At 42.2% G+C, this 23,442-nt stretch overlaps 1 protein-coding gene across 1 annotated transcript in view; it reads left to right on the top strand.

Annotated features, from left to right (window-relative positions):
- Nucleotides 1-273: 273 nt before the first annotated feature.
- Nucleotides 274-23,442, top strand: part of LOC311012787 (xenotropic and polytropic retrovirus receptor 1 homolog) — a 70,408-nt gene continuing 47,239 nt past the window's right edge. The window contains exons 1-2 of the mRNA XM_084008435.1: nt 274-791; nt 20,929-20,980. Coding sequence (XP_083864561.1) covers nt 723-791; nt 20,929-20,980 — 121 coding nt within the window. The 5' untranslated portion in view covers nt 274-722. The remainder of the gene's footprint in view (nt 792-20,928; nt 20,981-23,442) is intronic.

Genomic DNA, 23,442 nt, shown 5'->3' on the forward strand with positions numbered 1-23,442 from the left:
TTGCAAATCTCATTCACATTTTGTCAAACTGAATAGGAGTCTCAGGAAGCAGCTGCGCCAGGGCACTGTGACTGAGGATACGTTCAACACATCAAGGAAAATATGTCGTTATCAAAGGCAAAAATAACAGTAGCGTCTCCCCTTCCACCGTCTGGCCTGACGTTTAAAAACGACTATTCGTGGTGTGATGACGCTTCCTGAAGGATGGTTGGGCCACACCTCGTTACACCCATCAACACATTCATATGCACTCACCATTGGGTTGTTCTAATATTTCCAACTGCACCTGAAGGCAGCGGGAGACAGGAGGTGGAGAGAGAGCGAGAGAGGCTGAACAACAGGGGGAGAGAAGGGGGAGATAGCAAGACGTAGCTGCTAGCGCCAGTTCAGTGGGCTTATTTACTAGAACCTAACCGCTAGTTTGCGGTTTTGGCGCAGCAGATACAACCGCACTGAGCCATGTTCTTCACTAAGATGTAACTCCACCAGCACTTCGTCGACTGTGTCCCGCAAACGGCAGGAATGTGCGGCGGCAGCTAGCTAGGTTAACGTGAAGATAAAAAGGGCATCGCTGTCTTTGACTGTGCCGCCCGATCGAAATCCTCGGATGACAGTTTCTCCGTAAACGTTGTAAACCAGCTCGGCAACCCCCCGCTGCTCAACGAGCCCACCGGCCCTGGTTACACAGCAAACGGGAGAGGTGAAACCACTAAACCGTCAAAATGAAATTCACAGAGCATCTTTCGGCCCACATCACCCCGGAGTGGAGGAAACAGTACATTCAGTATGAGGTGAGTTAGCTTCATATTAACATGTACTCTGCTAGCCACTAGCTAGCTAACTGGCAGCCAGTGACTTGTATACATATCTGCCCAGTTTCATACCGGCTATTTCTGCCCAGCACCATTTGAATATTGCTGGAGCTTCCTTGTATCTTGTCGGTCAGAAAGAGAGCAACTGCTCGGATTCCTGCTGCCGCAAACAGTCAGCTAGTTAGCTAACTAGCGAACTAGACAAGCTACGGTTGTTTGTTGCTCTGCAGGTTACCAGCTCGGTCGCATCCAGCAGCACTGAGCTGTTATCTGCACCAGCAGAGCCGTGGATGTCTGAGGTCTAAGCTGCTTGGAATGTGTTTTGGAGACAAAGGGCATTTATTTGGCTGAGTCATCATTTATTGAGCTAACGTCAGTTAATCTTGTGAACCAACCCAAATGCTGACCACGCTAAGCAGCCTTGCTGTGTTGCATTATGAGGGTGGACGGGGTCACTCTGACAGAGAGGTGCTGATAGCTCAATATGCAACCTTTGACCCATTAATGTTATTGAAATGTGCAATTCAACTCTCATCTCCATGTCGCATTGTTCGTGTAATGGGCTGTGAAGTAAACAAGAAAGCTTTTACATGTGTGCCAGTGTATTTACATTGGCATTCCAAGCATAGTTGTTAAGGTGGTATATGTGTTTGCAGTAGTTGTACAGTATACAGCAGGAACTTAATAATGAAGATAATAGCTTTATTTATATATCACACTTAAAACTAAAAGTAATAAAGTGCAGATAAATCAACATGCAGGGCAATATTACAAGAAAAAGAAAGAAAAGCCAGACGGTACTGTCGATGAATCAAGCTATCAACAATGTTATCTGGTTTTTATGTGACATTCAAAGCTGTAACCCAACTGGTCTGTGTGCTGCACAACGTTCCTTAGCAATAATCGATTTGTGATCTGCTGATAAAGTGGGTAATGTACTGTTACACAGTCAGTTGGTTAGTCGTAGGTTCAAGTGCCACACAAATGACACGCGGTCCGTACATCAGTGGGCATGAATTAGGTCAACCTAGTGTTGGGGTTTGACAGCATTTTATCCAATATCAATCCAACGGTCAGCATTTGTTTTGTTGAGCTTTAAGGATTTGGTACTTAAGTAACTAAAATAACTAACTAAAACAGAAGACAGAAAGACTACAGGTTCCAGTGGCAGCGTACTATCTGCAATTACAAGCTGTAAAGATGGGAGATCTGAATACAGGACAGTTACGTTGATACTCCTGAATACGTTTGTATGATAAGACGTAACATTTGAGAAATCCATCTATAAGATTTGACTAGAGAGCAAAACCACACAGTTCAGTTGTGATTCTAAGTATTGTTAAATAAAAACACTCCTACCCGTGTCCACGAGGGACCACAACTAAGGTCTCCATCCAAAATTCATAAGTGAAGCCATCCTTGCCTGTAGGCGCCCAGTATTATTACAGATCACACAGAGTAGTCTTTCTTTTACTTTAGTCTTTTGTTGAGTACAGACACAGGTTTGCAGAGAGCACATTGTCAGCAGACAACAGCCAAGTGTTTCTTTCACTCTTTGGAAGGTTAATTCCAGAATTAACTTTAATGAGCTAAAGCTTCTGGTGATGTTTGTCATTTCAACTGATAAACGACAGTCACGACCAGTTTAATCCCCAAAGTCTTAATACAATGCACTCAAATAGCAAAAACAACCAAAAGCAGGACTGCAGTGAAACTAAAGTGTTATTTTCTTGTTTATAAGATTGGTCTGTAAAATGTAAGTTTCTCAGAATCCAAGGTCATATCATCAAATTTCCTGGTTCGTCTGAGCAACCATCATAAAAGCAGTAAACTGAGACTTTGCTTAAAAAGATATTCATTAAAAAAACCATCATTAAAATATGCAATTATTGAGATGAGTGTACATTGTGCAGTGTTTCCCCTAGACTGTTCCAGGCCTGGTGGTTCCCACTTAGAATGGCATGTTGGGGTCGGCTTTGGTCAGAGGTGCAGCAGGCAGTCGATGTGTATTTGCGTTCAATGATTTGTTGCTCTATATATTCAAGAGAGGATGACTTATTATGCATAGGCATTTATTGCATAAAAATAAGGGAAACCTTGCAAATGATTAATGATTTCCCAATGGATATCTGGTAAGATGCACCGATAACACTTTTTATCAGACCTACAAGTACTTTCATTTCAGGTATGGCTGATACGGAGTATAGATATGATGCTTAATAATACCATTACATTACATAATAATAATTACCCGTTTAATCAGTTATACACTTAAAAGAAATATTAAAGATAAAAAAAAGCTAAGAGACCCAGAGGAGCAGCTCGTCACTTAAAGGAGACTAGTGCTGGTCCACCTTAAAGGTCAGCCCACCTTAAGTGAGCTGGAGCAGCCAGAGTGGTTGCTAACTTCGAGGCTGACCTCCTTCACATCAATTATCAGTTGGATGACAACAAGACAGGAACTTAGCTTGAGTCTAGTTGTAGCATTTATTCCCTGGCAAACACGCGGGACACACACTGACCTGCTACATTCACACTGTAATGTTACTGCTGACTTCATATTCACCTTCTCTCTCTCTCTCTCTCTTGAGCAGACATTTGCTAATGCTATGTGCTAACGGCTGTAGTACATCAGTGACATCCTGAGAGGTTCTAGCAGCAGACACACAGCTGACAACTTCCCAGCTAAATGGTGTGTGATGTGGTGGAGTCGTGGTATCAGTCCATATCACGATAATACATCAATTTTTTTCTTAAAATCTTTCTTGATATCTATCAAGACTAAAGTTTCCCTTTGGTTTAAATAGGATTTCTCTCTTAAGTTCTAATCATTATCATTATAAAGCTGAATTTCAAATAAATAAAATGACTATATATTATCAACTAAAATCTGGATTCTGACCAGTCAAGTGTTACAGAAACCATCTCACTATATACATTCCTTTGTCTAGATTAAATCTGTTTTAATTGTTGGGGAAAATAACCGTCAATAAATCAATAAATAAACAAAACCATTCTGTATATATCCTCAGTACAAATTCAAGCCATTAAAAATAATAATTGTTGACAGATTAATATTTTGATTCTATTTTGGAATTAGGAAGATTTATATTTGCTTAATGTAGGTTGTATTCATGTTAAGATGTATTTTTTGGGCATATTTAACTTCTTTTTCTTCCAAAAACGTAAAGACCCCGAGGGGGCCTGCACCCCCTGTTGAAGAGCTCTGGTCTAGAGGGACCAGGCTTTGGTCTGGGACAAACAGATTGGAGGTGTGAACCTAACTTGACGAGGCTGTCACTCTTTTCCAGCCACATGATTGGTTCGGCACAGCGCTGTTCTCCTTATCACTGGCTGTTTGTGTTGTCTCTCAAAACATGGAAGGAATGCGTTCTATCGACCCATCTTATATTTCTATTGAGGAAAAGTTATATTGCGATAATTATCTCTTAACTTTTTATTGCCCAGCCCTACTCCAGGCCTAACAGGGCTACTACAATGTTGTTCCTTAGTTAGCTCAGATGTTGGGCTTTGTAGCATACATCGGTCCTCTGCACATACCCTCTCATAGGGATTGCTCATATCGTAGCACTCCAACAATTCTGTATTCTCTTCTGTCATCCATGTGTGTCATTTTCCAGTAGCCTATTTCTCATCAAGTTGCCCTGGTTCCCCAACACCTGATTGACCTGGGAGACGTCAGAGCTGACCAAATGTACTGATAAAATCAGACTCACCATCTTTTCTCAATCTGTCCAATCATATCCTGTAATTTATCAAACACAGGCAGCAATTCTGAATCCAAGCCCTTTTCAAGCTCAACAGAAGGAAACGGCTCAATAGCCAAAAATCCAAGCCACAGGCAGCAGCAAGCAGGTTTCAGGATCCCCAAAGCTGACAAAGTCCCTTCAGCTGGTTTAATTCTGCCTCAACAAGGACTGAGACCGATCACACACTTGTATGGTTTAGGAGGAGTTGTCAACCCCAATGGCTGCACAGCACCATAGCCCTTTAAATACAAATGAAAAACCTTGAGAGCAAGTTCAGCATACAGCTCTGTTAATATAACTGCCCTGCTAAGCGTCTGACCCATACACAGCTGCTATGAGAAAACATGACATGCATGTAGCGCCCTGGTCAGCATGGCTCTGCAAACCTCCCAGGCCTGGTCTCACATCTTCACAGGACTAAAACCAACTGGGCCCAGGGCCAGATCTACAGCTGGGTGGAACAACAAGCTACATCTGGTCTGCATCCAAACACTGCAAGAGCAGGAAGACAACCAGAGTCCATTTGAAACTGCTGTGGAAATAAGCATCTAGGGATGTAATAATGAACCATTAACCCACTCGTTCTATATTATTAAACAAACACTATATTATAAAATAAACACTTTCTCATTACCCTTACGTGTTGTGCATTTAACAATAAACAAGTATTTCCTTTTTTTAAACTGTCATCTTTGTAATTTAAAAGGAAACAACATAGCTAATGATAGCCTATCAATAAGGCTTATTTAAATAGCACTTAAATCATGATAAAGTGATAAGTAATTTGCACACACACAAAAAAAACGCATATCAAACTGTTCAGCCAATCATTATCACTGTGTTATTTGAACCTTTCATTTGACCTCCATGTACTCTCTTGTCATCACAGTTTAGATTTGAACTAAGTACGAACATATCCACACTTGATAATCGACGTTCATGAACGGGATAACATAAAAGGCCGACATCGAATCAAAATGATGACAGGAGTTTTAGAGAGTTTTCCCTGATCCAAGAGGCCTCTGGAATGTGTGATTTCTATATGAAATGTGATTTAATTGAATATTTGTATAAATTATATTTTTCATTTAAATTGTATTATTTGGACAGTATTTTATGTTGTATGTCTCATATTTCATAAAAAATACAAATATTTCAGAGATTCCTCTGCATACCACTAAAGGGAGCTAGTTTGAGAATCAGTCTGCGGTCAAAGTCTTTTTCTCTTTGGGAGGTTGCTAGAGGAATAAATGACCTGGAAGTAAACAAGTGTCAGCCGCACTGAAGCGGGTCAGTGAACCAGCTGTTTATAGAACAACAACATGGGGAGAAGTGAACGATGCGCTTTTTGTAGTCCATTATTGTAGTTTCTCCACCACAGACTCACGTCACTCACTGTGTGATCATCAGTGGTCATTATAAGAGCCTACCGGCTGGTCTGCATTTCAGAGACTTTCTGATTTACCCAAGGCTATTTGGTTTAGTAATTACTGAAGCTGATTTGGTTGTCGTTTGGATCTCTGGAGCTGACCTAAGCTGGGGGAATATGAAACAGTTGGCTGACATCACACTGAACCGCACTGCTGAAGCTGCTCAACTGCATTTCTATCTGCAAAAAAGACCATAGACTCAAAGCTGAATGTCACAATGCTGGAATACAGCGCTAAAACAATGCATCTGTGCAGGGGGTGAGATCTTCTCACCTTGAGCCAGAAAACTGCTTCATACTGGCTGGGAAAACAGACAAATAATCAGTCTACATCAATAGGTGCCGCGTATAGAAATGCCAGACCTTGTTATGGCCATAACATGTCAGGTTTTGGTATGGTGACAATCTCAGTAGGGCTGAAAGAATGTCCTGCATTCACAATACGCTGGAGCAATATATGACTTTGCAGAGAAGCGGTGAGGACTTATGAGAATACTGCAACCACCAAACAATGCAGATACTGCTGCTACAGGGAGGGGGCTGGGGTGTGTGTTCCTGCTATCTGTCCACATGGCAGAGAAATAGTGTAGAATATAAGCTCTGGGTTGTGTTGAAATGGTGTTCGTGGAGTGGAACGACTGCTTTTCCTTTCAGTCCCCTTCATGTTACTGAGAAACACCATCAAATATTACTTTACAGTGTGCTCTTTGGTGAATTATGTCTTTGATATTAGGGGTGGGGGGAAAATCAATTGTCATATTAGTAAGCACGTGTATTGTTTAATGCTTTCTGTTCACTTATCCACATAGTGAACAGCAAATTAGTTTTAAAATAGTCAGGAGCTGCCATTTGGGTGCTCAGTCCTACTTGGAAAAATAACCGAGCTAACAGCTAATGATGTTCACGGAGGCTGTATTGAGTTACGTTATGATGCATTCAGGCTCCTTTCATTGACACATAGTATTGGGCAAAATAACTGTAGGAGCCAAAATGAGCTTTGCTGTGTTATTGTTTGTTCATCCTATCCATGCTCTTTTGGTGATTAACACCTGGGTGTGGTTTTCCCTTCATTTACCTGTTCAGGTGAGTGGGGCTTTTTGTTGACCATGGTGATTTTGTTTACATATACAAACATTTTCCTCATTAAATACTTGAATGAATTGATACAAGCTTGTAACAGTCAAGAGGCCGCTGAGCCTCTTAGCGGCTTTAAAAATGTAATAATAGTCACTACAATAACTTTCTCATGATGTGTTGATATGTAATCTTGCAAAATTAAGTTTTGTGGCAAGAAACTTGAATATGAAATAGATATGTAGAGGGAATGAATGAGAAAAAGTTGTGTGGAAGCATCACTAAAAATAATATTGACCAGTAGACTGATGAAGGGAGGAACTATAAAAAAGGACTGAGGACCAGAAAACAGTCTTCTTTCAAATGAGGGTTGGTCCGTTTGTGTGTAACGTAAGGTTTCTTTCCCCACCGGCTTACAGAGAAGCAGAAATACCACAGCGTGAGCCAATCAGAGGCATCGGGCCGGTCCTTAGATTCAGTCCTGGTTAGCGCTGGGTGTTAATCCACCGACTCAGTGAATGAACTCTGTTCAAAGAAGCGTCATCTCTACCAACCAGAGGCCACCACATCCAAACAGGCCAACGTACAGTATGTGTGTTCAGAAATGACCAGTGAATATGGGAACCATAAAGAACAGGTGCAGTGAAAAACGTAAATGATGTGCGTGTGCACCTCATTGGAAAAGTAAGGCGTACCAGTACGTGAAAGGTTAGTGTGGAGCCCTGGTGTGAGTTTATGGAAAGAGGGCAGTAACTATATTTCCATACTGGCCTGGGGGGTTGAAGCATGTCTTCCTACAGCTTGTATCTTTAGCTCAGATTATTGACATTTTAAGAGTGTGAAACTTGAGTTTTATCTGCAAATATGTGAGATATCATGAATCAGTCTGGACAACTGAACAGACTTTGTTTACACACCGACAGACTAGCTGCATTTCTAAATCAAAGTAGATGGCTGAAGCCTCCTTTATCAGATTCCGAGCACGATTACTTGGCAGGAACTATGACAATAAAAGTCCTGACTCTTCACTGTTCTGGTGCCTCAGTGGTAGATTGAACTCCCGACCAATGTCAGGACAGCAGGGTCACTGCTGTCTTCCACAGAAGACTTGAGACTCACCTGTTCAGACCTCACCTCCACTCTGCATAGCATGACTCACCTCCACAAAAGAAATGCACTTCTATGTTCTTACCTATAGCACTTCGATCATAGCAGTCAGATGAGGACCTAACACTTGTTTCTATTTTTTCGCTCTTACCTTTTACTTGTTTGGACAAAAGCCTTTGATAAATGACCTAAATGTAAATGTACAGAGTGGTTGTCTGTATGACTAAATGGACTCATTGACTGGATGACTGCACGTTTGCAGTCTGGCTCTGGGAGGGGTTTTAGCAGGAAGGACAGGACTTGTAGATGATGAGAATGGGGAAGGGGTGAGAACAGAAGTGTTGTTACCAACTCTTTTTTTCATTATCATTTAATTTTGCTATTATCTTCTTGCTGAATCAGTTGATTGTTTGGTCTAAAATGTGGAGAGAAAATAGAGAGAGGTGACTTCCGGGTACGAGCTACGAGCTGACAGCACTTTGACTCAAAAGTCTCGACAATACCAAGCGTTATCTTGAACTTGATCCAAGATGGTTGGTCCTGAAATAGCTTAAGGAAAGAAATCATTTGAAGAACATGGAGTCATCCATTGTGTGGAGGCTTACAATATGCCAACTTCCCAGCAGGCAATGTGAACTTGGGCCTCATACTGAATTAAGGGAGTTTAGGAATGACTAAGGCTCTGAGCTGTTTGCACCAGGAACCGGTGATTCTAAAGCCTTGGTTATGCTTCCGCGTAGTGATCACGCAATGGCCACGCAACGGCCACGCATTTGCTTGGAGACTGTGATGGTTCTGCGTTGGGTTTACGTGTTGAAATGCAATTCAATGCCACACCGGTAAAGGGCGCTATGTTTTTTGTAAAGACTGACCGACCGGCCGAGACTCTTGACGTACATCGTCGTTAGTCTCGTTATAGCCTATTTGTTTACCTTCCGGCTTTAAACAGCCACAATTTTTCAGTGTTTTATTTCTTTGTGCAAAAGCGACAAGGTGCAAATAATAAAAGTATTACAAGTTTAAATGGCGGTGTTCAGGGCTGTAAACTAGCGGTCGCCACTCGCCAAATGCGACTAAAATATTCCCCTGGCGACTTAATTTTGGAGGGATACATGCCACTGGGGCGGGTAAATGTTTGTCCCGATGGTCGTGCTCTTGCAATAAATTATGCATGATATAACAAAACATTGTAGTAGCTGTAAACTGATAAATTATGACGGTAGCAAACGTCAAGCTAAACCGGTGATTTGTTGTGTGTCACACTGAAGTAGCTCCCCCGACGTCACCGCTGTAGAAAATAGTTCCCCTGAAGCAACGTAGCGTGCGCGTCACCGCTCTTTAAAAGTTTGGCGCAGTGAGTGACGCCTGGTTCACACCGGCCGCGGAAGCGCCGCGAATAGGCGCCGCCGTCCCGCGCCGTGAAGCGATCGTTTCGGCATCTGCTCTATTTTTTACGCGTGCCGCGAGCGAACGCGCAATTCTGGCAGTAAATCACACAAAGAAACACGAGACAATCCGGTCAATCAAAATAAAAGATATTTTCAAATAAAATACTGCGATTGACAAATGCGATCATATTTGTGTATCTAAACTCGCACTGGGAAACAGGAAGAGAAAATACATTTAATAAATGTGAAGAGTAGATAAACAAATATAACGGTATATCTGCATTACCATTCTCTCTCTCTCTCTCTCTCTCTCTCTCTCTCTCTCTCTCTCTCTCTCTCTCTCTCTCTCTCTCACAGAAGAAGGTTACAGAAACATGGCGTATTAATTTTATGGGGTAATTAACTCCATAATGAACAAATAGCTCTGAATGAAAAACAGCTGAGCAGAAGCGCTTGTCGACCGTCGCGGAGAAATACGCGTCTGGTGTGAACAGGGGGGCAGATGTTTCATGTTTGAGATGAAATGAATGAAATTCAATTAATAATATTAAAATGTATTTCTTAATAATACTTTGGCCTCTTTTTGAAGCATGTACTGCTCTATAATACTGTTATCTCAATGAAAAGTACTGAAACAGATGTATATGCAACAAAAAGAGGCAATTTACTATTTGGCCGGTAAAAAATTTACTTGGCCGGTAGATTCGTTCATCTACCGGTCCCCTTGGCAGGTGAGCCAAAAAGTTAGTTTACAGCCCTGGCGGTGTTTATGAGTGGAAACCGGAAAAGCGGTCTCCAGCGGATGTAGTTAGCGGACCAATCGCAGCCAATGCCGCTGCGTCGGTGTTGCGTCGCCTCGACGCACGTCTAGGATTTTTGAGAGGTGCACGTCAGGCATGTGCGGTGGGTCCGCAAGGACGTAAAGGATCCGTAAGCCCCCTTGCGTTGTGTCAACGCGGAAGCATAACTTGGGCTTAAAGGAAAACACCACCGCATTTCCATACTGAACTATGTTCTGCTCTGATCTTAGACGAGGTGATACATACCTCCCTCTCCTCTGTGCGTGCACTCAATGGCTCTTGCGCGCACTCCGCGCAGCGCTAATTTGCTAGCATGTAGCTTGTCCCAGTATATTCCTTAGGATCCAAAGGGGGGTGAAGTTAGAAGCGACCAAGCACTTCCACGTTGTCCCTATTTAAATACGGTTACGTGAGTAGTTACACGACCCAAGTTTGGTTACACAAAATGAAACATGCCAATTTTTCTAAGCGGATAACAAGGATAACTATATAGTATGGCGGAATAACAACTGGAAGAACTTCGACGTCGGCGCAGTAATATCATCACTCAAAACATGACGGGACTATATACCTTCTGCTTGTTTTCACAACCCTGTACGATGCACGTTATAACCACGATGTTTGATTGTTCACAAACTATCTTACTACAACCTGATGCTTCCTCAACTGTGCACAAACTACTACAGGTAGTGCAGGCGACGGCGTGCAGGTCACGTAGGTTCTATTGACGGAAGTAAGAGGGGAAGCGGAGTGATGATATTACTGCGCCGACGTCGAAGTTCTTCCAGTTGTTATTCCGCCATACTATATAGTTATCCTTGTTATCCGCTTAGAAAAATTGGCACGTTTCATTTTGTGTAACCAAACTTGGGTCGTGTAACTACTCACGTAACCGTATTTAAATAGGGACAACGTGGAAGTGCTTGGTCGCTTCTAACTTCACCCCCCTTTGGATCCTAAGGAATATACTGGGACAAGCTACATGCTAGCAAATTAGCGCTGCGCGGAGTGCGCGCAAGAGCCATTGAGTGCACGCACAGAGGAGAGGGAGGTATGTATCACCTCGTCTAAGATCAGAGCAGAACATAGTTCAGTATGGAAATGCGGTGGTGTTTTCCTTTAAGTCTAGCGATGCATCTCCCCATTAATTTTCATCGTGTTCGTGACCACTTGGGTGTGTTGTTTTGTTGTGAAGTGGCGTGTATGTGGCTATCTTCCTGAACCTAACATTTGTTTTGCTGTCTAAATCTGAAGTTGTTCTGAGGGCTTTTTTTTTTACGACATTTGTTTATTGTGTTTTTCTACACAAATCAACAAATCAATACAGTGCTCATACGTGGCAGTGTCAAGAAATAACATGTAAAATAGAACAATACAATCAACAGTCAGCCTTTATGTCTGAATAAAAATTAAAAAAAAATTAAGATTGAATCTTAGCAATTAAATAAACAAAACAACAAAACGGAAAGGAAGACATGTCTCAAATTGAACAACTTCCTTTTTAGAAAAATATCTACATTTTTATTGCTATTAAATTGCATATTCTAATATTATATATTAATATTATTATAATCAAAACTAAACCCATTCAAAGCATTTAAGTGCCATATTACATTCTGGATTTTAAAGAAATCATTTTCACAAATGCAAAAAGTGTGTGTGAGTGAGCGAGTGTGTGTGCGTGTGTGCGTGTGTATGCGTGTGCGTGTGTATATGGCGTCAGAATCGTTTCATATTACTTGCGCAACTATCAACTGAACGCGTCACACCCGCGTGCTTTGACGCCTGTGCAGCACACAGCGCCTGACGTGTAATGTAGTTTCCTCATTGACTTATAATGGTCACGCGTTCACGCGTGATGGCTGCTGCACGCCTGTGATCACATTACGCGGAGTAACTACGCGTAACATTCATGCGTTTTTTAGCGAACGCACGCATTAACGCTCGCATGAAGATAATTGAACATTTTTGTCAGGCGCTCACATGTACGCGGAAACGACGTGCGCAGACTCTGTCACGCGTAACAAGAAGCGGCGTACATATGAAGCAGCGTGCGCACGTCTGTCTCTCACTGTTTGACAAATGTTTTTACGCGTTCACACGCACGTGCGGTCGCAGATTCTGATGCTGCGCGGCCGGAAGTTGATCTGCTGTGCGCACCTACTCCGCGTAACATCAGCGTGTAATGTAGTTGCCTCCCCTGGTTGACTGAAATGAACAGGCCAACTACATTACGCGTTCAAGTTACGCGGAGTAGGTGCGCACAGCAGATCAATTCCGGCCGCGCAGCATCAGAATCTGCGACCGCACGTGCGTGTGAACGCGTAACAACATTTGTCAAACAGTGAGAGACAGACGTGCGCACGCTGCTTCATATGTACGCAGCTTCTTGTTACGCGTGACATACAACCTGCGCACGACAACGCACGCACGCACGCACGCATAACAAATAACCATGCGTTCACACACACGCTGCTGCGCGTCTTTCTAAGTGTTTTGACATCGATTTACCTTCATACTGTGTGTGTGTGTGTGTGTGTGCGCGTGTGCGTGTGCGTGTCCTCAGTTCATGGGAAGTTAGTTTGCTGACCGTAGCTGGTTTCAGTTGGAGCGGGTAAGAGTATCTGACAGAAAAATAAGGGCAAATCAACAATTCTGCTTTTAGTCACTGTCCAAGTCAGCAAATATTTGGAGAAGGGTGTCTGAAACATCTACTTGACTTATTTAGTCCATTGTCATATTAAGTTGTGTAGGATTATTGTTTGTCTGTGCCCACAGAGGGTGGTTTTCTGACACCCTCAGGGTGCTGGGGCGTTTCATCTCACCACCGTTATATAATAGACTACACTGTTGTAATACATTTCAAGTTATAAATAATGTTAATCATGCTGGCATTTGGTTGATGAATTGACATAAATGAATAATCTTCAAATGACTAAACTCTCAGAAGGCGGAGTCTATGATCCGGATTGAAATAAACGTAGCTTGGCAGCAAAATCCAAAACGCAGGTTTAGAACCTGCATTCTAGTTTTCTTTTTATATATTTCAATAATATTTTCAACCTATAATACAATATAATTGGGCCTAAATCCCCAAATAGTTTAAAGAATAGCTGTCAGGTGTCAAGAATAAGTCACACCATTGTTTAGCTTTTAGTTCGCATCATATCGGTCCTTACAGGATTATGGGCCACCGACACTAAAACACTTAAACTATTATTCAAATCACCAGAAACACAAAAATAAGGAAAACCCTAGAAAAACTTGGTAGGTGTCTATAAGACACAAATGCAAGCATAATCCAGGTATGACTCATATAATCCTTCTGACGTTTGGTGTGGAGATTTAAGTGTTTGTGTCCTCGTGGGTGGTGGAGAGGGAGCAGAGAGGGGCTGAGACGGAGGGGAAGGAACGTATAAACCACAGTGAGTGGGCAGAGAGGGAGGTCGGTGTCGGTAATATTCTAACAATATAATGGAAATGAATGCAAAGGGAAGGAGAAGGAATAAAAAGAAAAGATGTGGATGAAAAAAGGAGAATAAAAGCTCAAACAGCGATGATCAGGCCCCAACATTAGGTAGAAGTCTTCCTTTACCAGTTAAGGCACTTAAATACTGCTGTTTACCTTCCACCCCTAATAAATGATGGTGATAATAATATTTGACCTTCTCCTCTGACTTTGTCTGTACTCAGCAGCTAATGAGGGAAACATTAGGAGATAATTTGTAGTTAACGATGTTGGTGCAACGATCTGAGCCTCGGGTCACAAGTCTGGATCAAGACGGCGTGTGTGAAAGTGAAGAGAAAATGCCATAACGAAGCTAACAAGCCAGCAAGGTTAAAGCTGAGAGCACAGAGAGGGGATGTCAGAGTAAGTGTGAGAGAAGAGACACAAGTAGGCTAATCTGTGAGGATAAGAGCGCTGCCCTCCTTCCTGTTGAGCTCTGGGTGTGTTTTGTTTTGGAAACTTGTGCCTGAGCACATGCTGAGCCTGCTTCTGACCACACACACACACACACACACACACACACCATGGGCCTCAGGAGGGGTGTGGGAACGCATGAACCGTTGTTGCAGTTCTCACTGGTGTGTGTGTGTGTGTGAGAGAGAGAGAGAGAGAGAGAGAGAGAGAGAGAGAGAGAGAGAGAGAGAGAGAGAGAGAGAGAGAGAGAGAGAGAGAGAGAGAGAGAGAGAGAGAGAGAGAGAGAGAGAGAGAGAGAGAGAGTGTCGGTTCAGACACCGGGCCGATACAACACACACCACATCTACACTGACCGGCTACTTTATTAGGTAAACCTTGCTAGTACCGGGTTGGACCCCCTTTTGCCTTCAGAACTGCCTTAATCCTTCGTGGCATAGATTCAACAAGGTACTGGAAACATTCCTCAGAGAGTTTGGTCCATATTGACATGATAGCATCACGCAGTTGCTGCAGATTTGTCGGCTGCACATCCATGATGGGAATCTCCCGTTCCACCACATCCCAAAGGTGCTCTATTGGATTGAGATCTGGGGACTGTGGAGGCCATTTGAGTACAGTGAACTCATTGTCATGTTCAAGAAACCAGTCTGAGATGATTCATGCTTTATGACATGATGCGTTATCCTGCTGGAAGTAGCCATCAGAAGATGGGTACACTGTGGTCATAAAAGGATGGACATGGTCAGCAACAATACTCAGGTAGGCTGTGGCGTTGACATGATGCTCAATTGGTACTAATGGGCCCAAAGTGTGCCAAGAAAATATCCCCCACACCATTACACCACCACCACCAGCCTGAACCGTTGATACAAGGCAGGATGGATCCATGCTTTCATGTTCTTGACGCCAAATTCTGACCCTACCATCCGAATGTCGCAGCAGAAATCCAGACTCATCAGACCAGGCAACGTTTTTCCAATCTTCTATTGTCCAATTTTGGTGAGCCTGTGCGAATCGTAGCCTCAGTTTCCTGTTCATAGCTGACAGGAGTGGCACCCGGTGTGGTCTTCTGCTGCTGTAGCCCATCCGCCTCAAGGTTCCACGTGTTGTGCGTTCAGAGATGCTCTTCTGCATACCTCGGTTGTAACGAGTGGTTATTTGAGTTACTGTTGCCTTTCTATCAGCTCGAACCAGTCTGGCCATTCTCCTCTGACCTCTGGCATCAACAAGGCATTTGCGCCCACAGAACTGCCGCTCACTGGATATTTTCTCTTTTTCGGACCATTCTCTGTAAACCCTAGAGATGGTTGTGCGTGAAAATCCCAGTAGATCAGCAGTTTCTGAAATACTCAGACCAGCCCGTCTGGCACCAACAACCATGCCACGTTCAAAGTCACTTAAATCACCTTTCTTCCCCATTCTGATGCTCGGTTTGAACTGCAGCAGATCCTCTTGACCATGTCTACATGCCTAAATGCATTGAGTTGCTGCCATGTGATTGGCTGATTAGACATTTGCGTTAAGGAGCAGTTGGACAGGTGTACCTAATAAAGTGGCCGGTGAGTGTATGTTTTATTCCTCACACAGCATCAGGCTGAAACCAGCCTGTACTCTTCACATGTTCCTGCTACCTGGGAATCCACTGAATCTACGTAACTCTCTGTGATAACGAAAATGTAATTTATTTTAGAGACGAAGAAGATAAATCCAAACTTTAATGTTTTTTTTAATTATATTATATATTATATTATTATATATTATTTCGAGCATTTAACACACCAGACAAAGCACACCTCTTCCCATACCCTTTAAGTTGACGAACATCATGTGTGTAATTCATGGTACAATTCAAACATAATCAAAGAATAAATCAAATGCATAATTGTAATTTCCGCTCCCCTGCTTCCAGTGAAAATGTTTATTGATTTGATAACCCTGACAGTTCTGCATGTTTATCAGCCTGTGTGGAAATTCACAACTCTTGGTTTTCGTTTTAATGTGAAAAAGACGATCACGTTCCTTTCTTTCCAGCATGTGGTGTCCCTTTCACAAAGAAATATCTTTTGACAGAAACTCCCCTGCTGAGTGCTTGATCTCTCATGTTACACTGGAAACAGTTTTGTATTGATCCTGGATTCTTTCCTCAAATTGTAACTCTATTTCTACAGTCAAAAGAAATGACGATGTATTATTATTACACAAGTTTCTCTCTGCGTCTGGGTAAAAAGTTTCCGCTGTCCCTATTTGTCCACTTTGTCACATGAATATCAGAAAAAACACAACAAACTAGAGTAGGCAAGTTCTGAAGTTGCGATTGTGAACGCTCCCTGTTGACAAGCTGAAGCCAAATGCGGATTGCTGCCTTTGAAAACTTTAAATAATGTCCAGAACACTATGAAATAATGTAGGGTTTGTTGAAAAGCTAAGTGGCCAATATTTGAACTGCGACTGTCACAGCATTCATATCATCTTTTGGCACAAAGTTGAATGAATGTGTGAAAGTCCTAGTGCGCAAGGCTGCGCTGGTCGAAACTTGCATTGCGGCGGCTCCGCCACCCTGCGCCACCCTGCGCTGCGCCACGAAACTAGGGCCCATAATCTTTGTGAATGTTACACAGTTTGAATGTTTGTATCTGGAAGTGAGAATGACTAGATGAGCTTTGAAAATGCTTGGAAAAGTGTGAATATTGAGAATTTTTTGAAGATGAATGTGGAAAAAATGGCTGAAAACGTCAAAACGTCTGAAATAATTAATGGTATCAATTAAAAAAAATAGATGCGATAGATTCCCAATTGAGATGAATATTCTGTTTGAATGGAGTTGAAAATTGTTAAGAGCCAAACTTTGTGACCAGGAAGATATAATAAGTAGAAACATAAATAAGAACACATGTTGTGAATGCCTCCTGCATTCACAACCAACAAGTTCTATTTCTAGGTGGTTGTAGTTTTCGGTCTAGTGGGCCCATGTAACTCCAGGATGGGAGTCCTCTTACTGCCCGCTCATCTCTGCTGCCATGTGTTTTGCTGTTTGTTGTCTGCGGTGTTGTTGTTGTTGACATTGGCGGTACAGTGAGTACAGCCCGGCTGTGTGGGCTGCACCATGACCTTGATATGCTCTGCTGTTTGCTGCAGAAGCTAGCTCTCTGCTAGCGGTCTGGCACACAGTGATGCCATTGTGGTCTTGTTTCGGGGTTGAAACACTGACTGACTGATCACTCTACTGTCACACCCTTGAGCGAGACCGTATGAAAGAGGGCGACTGTCTGCTCTCCTGCTAGTCCTCTGAGACTGAATGACTGTTCCACAGCAGCTCTACAGAGCATGAAGCAGACTGACTGATTACAGCACGGAGGCACAGCAACACAGGCCAAATGATACTGTTATATCCATGCAATAGAGCCCAAGTCATGTTACCCATGGGGCCCTATTTCAGAAAAAATGTGGACTGTAGTCAGTGTTGCCACAGTTACTTTGAAAAAGTAACCTGACTACTGACTACTGACTACTCCTTTAAAAAGTAACTTAGTTAAGTTACTGACGACTTGATTTAAAAAGTAACTAAGTTAGATTACAAGTTACTTTATTAGTTACATTCAACAGCTGCCAACTACCGATTTTGCCAATACTCACTTTATTGATGTGCTTTTTTAACAGTAACATCAACAATGTATCCACTGACATTTTAAGTTGCACTTGAAAACTATGTTCTGATAGAAAATACATGTTTTTATATAAAAAAATAAAGACAGTCTTTCTTGACTTCACTTAACTTAAATAATTGTTTGCATATTGTAATGGCAGCAACATCATGAATGAACATTTTATGAATATTGAACCAGCATTAGAGCAGCAAGGATTGGTTTTATGAAACAAATGAACACACAGTCCTCAAGTATGAGCGGCGTGATGACGAAGGGAGGGGGCGGGGCCAGCAAGCAGCGACACATTTCTCCACTAAACACTCTCAAGAGAGACTCCGCTCGCATTTCAGCACAGACTGAGTTAGCAGGAGCTCCGTGAAATCCAGAACTCGTCTTGTTTATTCACACGCTGCGCCTTTTCACCGTCACCGGGCGGGACCTGCTCGTTTAATGTGGTTGTGCCATGCTGTGACTCTAAATGTTTTTTCAAGTTTGACGTTGTATTCTTGAAAGTAGACAACACTTTGTTGTTAACACAGAGTGTACAACGAACCTTTATGTTGCCATCTTTTGCTGAGATGAAGTCGAAATAATGCTTGTATTTCCAGCTGGAAAATGCGTATCTCTCCCCCTCCATTGTTTACGTTTCTGCCGGTATAGCGACTACACGCGACCGTCCGTGAAGGTGTCGGCTAACCTACGTCACCCCCGAGATGCAAGAAGAAAGCAGATCCTTTTTTTTTTACTGACAAAAATAGTAACGCACCGTGTATTTGGATAAGTAACTTTAATCTGACTACTGGTTTGGCAATAGTAGCGCGTTAGACTACTCGTTACTGAAAAAAGTAGTCCAACTACAGTAACGCGTTACTAAGTAGCGCGTTAGACTACTCATTACTGAAAAAAGTAGTCCGACTACAGTAACGCGTTACTAAGTAGTAGTAGTAGTATCACTGACTGTAGTCAATGGCAACCGACATACACATTTTTGATCCTGTTCCAATTATGCCATGAATTGGTTGTGAATGCAGGGAGACATTCACACCATGTGTTCTTCTTTGTTTCAACTTATTATATCTTCCTGGTCACAAAGTTTGGCTCTTAACTCCTTCAACAGTTTTCAACATGTTCACGCCATTCAAACACAAAATATTCATCTCAATTGGGAATCAACTATCTTTAGGGCCCGAGCGCCGACACCGTCGGGCTGCGAAGCCCTATTGAAATTGTATCGTTTTTTTCTTCTTTTTCTTTCACGACTTCCGTTGCCTTTTTGGAGGCCTCATCATATTCAGAAGTTGAAAAAAATGGTCATGCACATGGGGACTGGCGAAAATTGCGACATTTTAAAGGTTTCATAATCGGCCACAAAAAAGTGGCTCTCTAGCGCCACCTAACGCGTTTTAGGCCAAAGGACACACCGTAACTCCAATTGACACAAGATTTTGCACACATGTGCAGGCAAGTGTGTTCTACAAAATTGCCATTGGGACTACTAAAGTCCGCCTACCACAATTGTCCGCCATTTTGAATTTTGTGAAAAACAAGTTTTTGCTAACGTCTCCTAAAGCGTAGATCCGATTCTCACATAAATTTCTGTGAATCGTCATTAGACCTAGCTGGTCAAGTGCTATCAAAAGCTTTGTGAAATATGGTTGCGTTCAGAAGTTATTAGCCAATGAACATCAGAGGGGCGGGGCTCTAGAAATCAATAGACATAACTCCACAAAATTTAACTCAATCATCACGAAACTTGCAGGATATGTTAACATATCTCCCTGGAACATATCCTGAAAGTAAAAAAAAAACTTAAATAGACTGGTTACCTGTCTGTCTCTACATGTCAGCCCTGTGATAGACTGGTTACCTGTCTGTCTCTACATGTCAGCCCTGTGATAGACTGGTTACCTGTCTGTCTCTACATGTCAGCCCTGTGATAGACTGGTTACCTGTCTGTCTCTACATGTCTCCCTGTGATAGACTGGTTACCTGTCTGTCTCTACATGTCAGCCCTGTGATAGACTGGTTACCTGTCTGTCTCTACATGTCTCCCTGTGATAGACTGGTTACCTGTCTGTCTCTACATGTCAGCCCTGTGATAGACTGGTTACCTGTCTGTCTCTACATGTCTCCCTGTGATAGACTGGTTACCTGTCTGTCTCTACATGTCAGCCCTGTGATAGACTGGTTACCTGTCTGTCTCTACATGTCTCCCTGTGATAGACTGGTTACCTGTCTGTCTCTACCTGTCAGCCCTGTGATAGACTGGTTACCTGTCTGTCTCTACATGTCAGCCCTGTGATAGACTGGTTACCTGTCTGTCTCTACATGTCTCCCTGTGATAGACTGGTTACCTGTCTGTCTCTACATGTCTCCCTGTGATAGACTGGTTACCTGTCTGTCTCTACCTGTCAGCCCTGTGATAGACTGATTACCTGTCTGTCTCTACATGTCTCCCTGTGATAGACTGGTTACCTGTCTGTCTCTACCTGTCAGCCCTGTGATAGACTGGTTACCTGTCTGTCTCTACATGTCTCCCTGTGATAGACTGGTTACCTGTCTGTCTCTACATGTCTCCCTGTGATAGACTGGTTACCTGTCTGTCTCTACATGTCAGCCCTGTGATAGACTGGTTACCTGTCTGTCTCTACATGTCTCCCTGTGATAGACTGGTTACCTGTCTGTCTCTACCTGTCAGCCCTGTGATAGACTGATTACCTGTCTGTCTCTACATGTCTCCCTGTGATAGACTGGTTACCTGTCTGTCTCTACCTGTCAGCCCTGTGATAGACTGGTTACCTGTCTGTCTCTACATGTCTCCCTGTGATAGACTGGTGACCTGTCCAATATTGTTTGATATGAAAAAACATTAATCCAATGGGCAAATAGTGATGGTAGATAAATAGCACACACATTTTAAACATTGTGGAGATATAATTGTTTAATATTGAATTTGAATTATCATTTCTGTCGTGTCTGCAGGCTTTCAAAGAGATGCTGTATGCTGCTCAGGACCAGGCCCCATCTATTGAAGGTATTAATTACGCACGCACGCACGCACGCACGCACGCACACACACACACACACACACACACACACACACACACACACACACACACACACACACACACACACACTCTCTCTCTCTCTCTCTCTCTCTCTCTCTCTCTCTCTCTCTCTCTCTCTCTCTCTCTCTCTCTCTCTCTCTCTCTCTCTCTCTCTCTCTCTCTCTCTCTCTCTCACACACACACACACACACACTCACATCACTATGGTCTGCTCCATTATTATTATTGTGACCTCTGAGAGCCTAAAAAGAACAAAGAATGTGCCGTTGGGGTTAGATACAGGAGTTTGGAAGGAAGCCCTATGAATGTGAAATAAATGTAAATATGCATCCTTTACCAGTGGTTTTGCCCACTAAATTCTCTCTGCTTACAAAATTTCTTTTAAGTTTCTCCTCCCTTTGTTCATTTGTCTCTAAATAGACCATCATTTACTAAATGAACATCGTGCTGGATTGGAGAAGACTTGAAACTAGTGACTGAGAGCTTAAAGTCATGGGGTTTACAATGTTTACTGAGACAATACATTCCATCCAATCTTCTAAACTTAAACTTATCTTAGCAACCAGAGGAGTCGCCGCCCAATGGCCAGTCGAGACAGCAACAAGTGTGTGTGTGTGTGTGTAGTGTGTGTAGTGTGTGTAGTGTGATGTTGCTTGCAGGTGAATGTTGTCTCCTTTTCTCTGCTTCTAGGCAACAGAGCATCTACTGTAAAGCACTGAGATGTGGTACCATTTTATTTTAGGACTTACATCATTTGTTTGGTGCCTGTTGGCACCATTTAACGATACCCATCCCTAAAAGTGGTATGTAGTTATTGTTGTAGTAGTAGTAGTGTAAAGGGCTTTGATTGGTCAAAGACTAGAAAGGCAAAATATTAGTTATTTCTGTGCACTACAGTTAGGAAATACAAATCTCAGGTCTCTAACAATGCTCATGAAATATGTTTTTAAAAAAAAGACAAATCATCAGACAAAAAATATTACAAAGTTAATATCTTGGGTTGGCATATAGATGTATAAAGTGTGATTGAAATAATATACATTTGTGGTAGAAAGGTGGGTAGTAATATGAAGAAACTGAACGTTAACAGGAATGTATAGGTCAAGTGTACATTATATCTTTTGCTATCAGAATATGCATAGGCAGTTCTTAACCTCCAGTTCCTCAATTACTGTTTATGTGGAGCTACCTCATCCTGCATCATTGCTTAATTATGTGTCTTTGCAAAAATACATGAACAACAGCCACGGTATGACCAAAATGTAAACCCTCAAAGAGTCTTGAAATGTCTTAAAAGCAGTTATTTTTCATCATATAATGACAGGCCTCTTTGTGCCCCTGCACTACACACTAGAAGCAATACAAAACAGTATGTCAACACAATATGTCTGTTCCTGGTATCTTTCACCACCAAAGGGGCCTATTTTCAGTCAGAAATATGACGCAGCAGAACAAATCAAGATCAGCCACAAAACAGTATAATTTGTAAGGTAGAGCTTCTCACAGCATCAAAACGGACAGAAGCCTAGCACACGAGCCAAACCCACGCATAAAGCTCATACTATTCAGTTGTATACACTAGGGATGCAACGGTACAGTTTTCCCACGGTTCGGTATGCATCACGGTTTTTGGGCTACGATAACGATACGGTTTCGATATTTTAATATACAACTACTCAGACTAGCAAAGGCAATATTGCAATGTAAAAATAATTAAAAGCAGCACAGATATAATCAAACCACAAACTTTATTAAAAAACAGTGATCAGATCAAATTAAACAGCAAACATAAAACCACACAAATTAAATATTAAGTTAAGTACTAAACACTACAAATACAATTAAATGTAAACATGACAAATTGTAGCATCCATTCAAAATACTTGAACAAACCTTTTACAACCTGCACACTTGAAGGCAGTACTTGCCTTGGCCTCTTGTTATGAATAATACAAAATGTAAACAACAATGTAAAGTGCAGCATCAAAAATAATTGAGCAAGAGGACTTATTACAACCTCAAAAACAGTACTTGCCTTGACCAGTTATGAAAAATATAAAATGTTAACAACAATGTAAAGTGCAGCATCCAAAATAATTGAACAAGAGGACTTAATACAACCTGCACAAGGGAAGTGCTATCCCTCAGTTATAAATAGGTAATGTGTAAACAATGTAAACAAACATTACACAAAGTGCAACATCAAGTGCACCATGAAGGTACAGACACACCAACTCCGGCAACAGACGTCAAATCAACGGATCCCATTCATTGTCTATGTAGAGCAGGAGCTCCGCATGATGGATACGGCACGTTGAGTTGGCGGCCCTGTCGCCGTATGTGAATTTGCATAAAGTTCGATAGATTGAACTTTATGCAAATGACGTCCGTCCAACGCAATGCCGCCGGCTCCAGAAACTTCGTTCAA

The sequence above is a fragment of the Eutrigla gurnardus genome, assembly GCF_963514095.1.
Source record: "Eutrigla gurnardus genome assembly, chromosome: 4".
Lineage (NCBI taxonomy): Eukaryota > Metazoa > Chordata > Actinopteri > Perciformes > Triglidae > Eutrigla > Eutrigla gurnardus.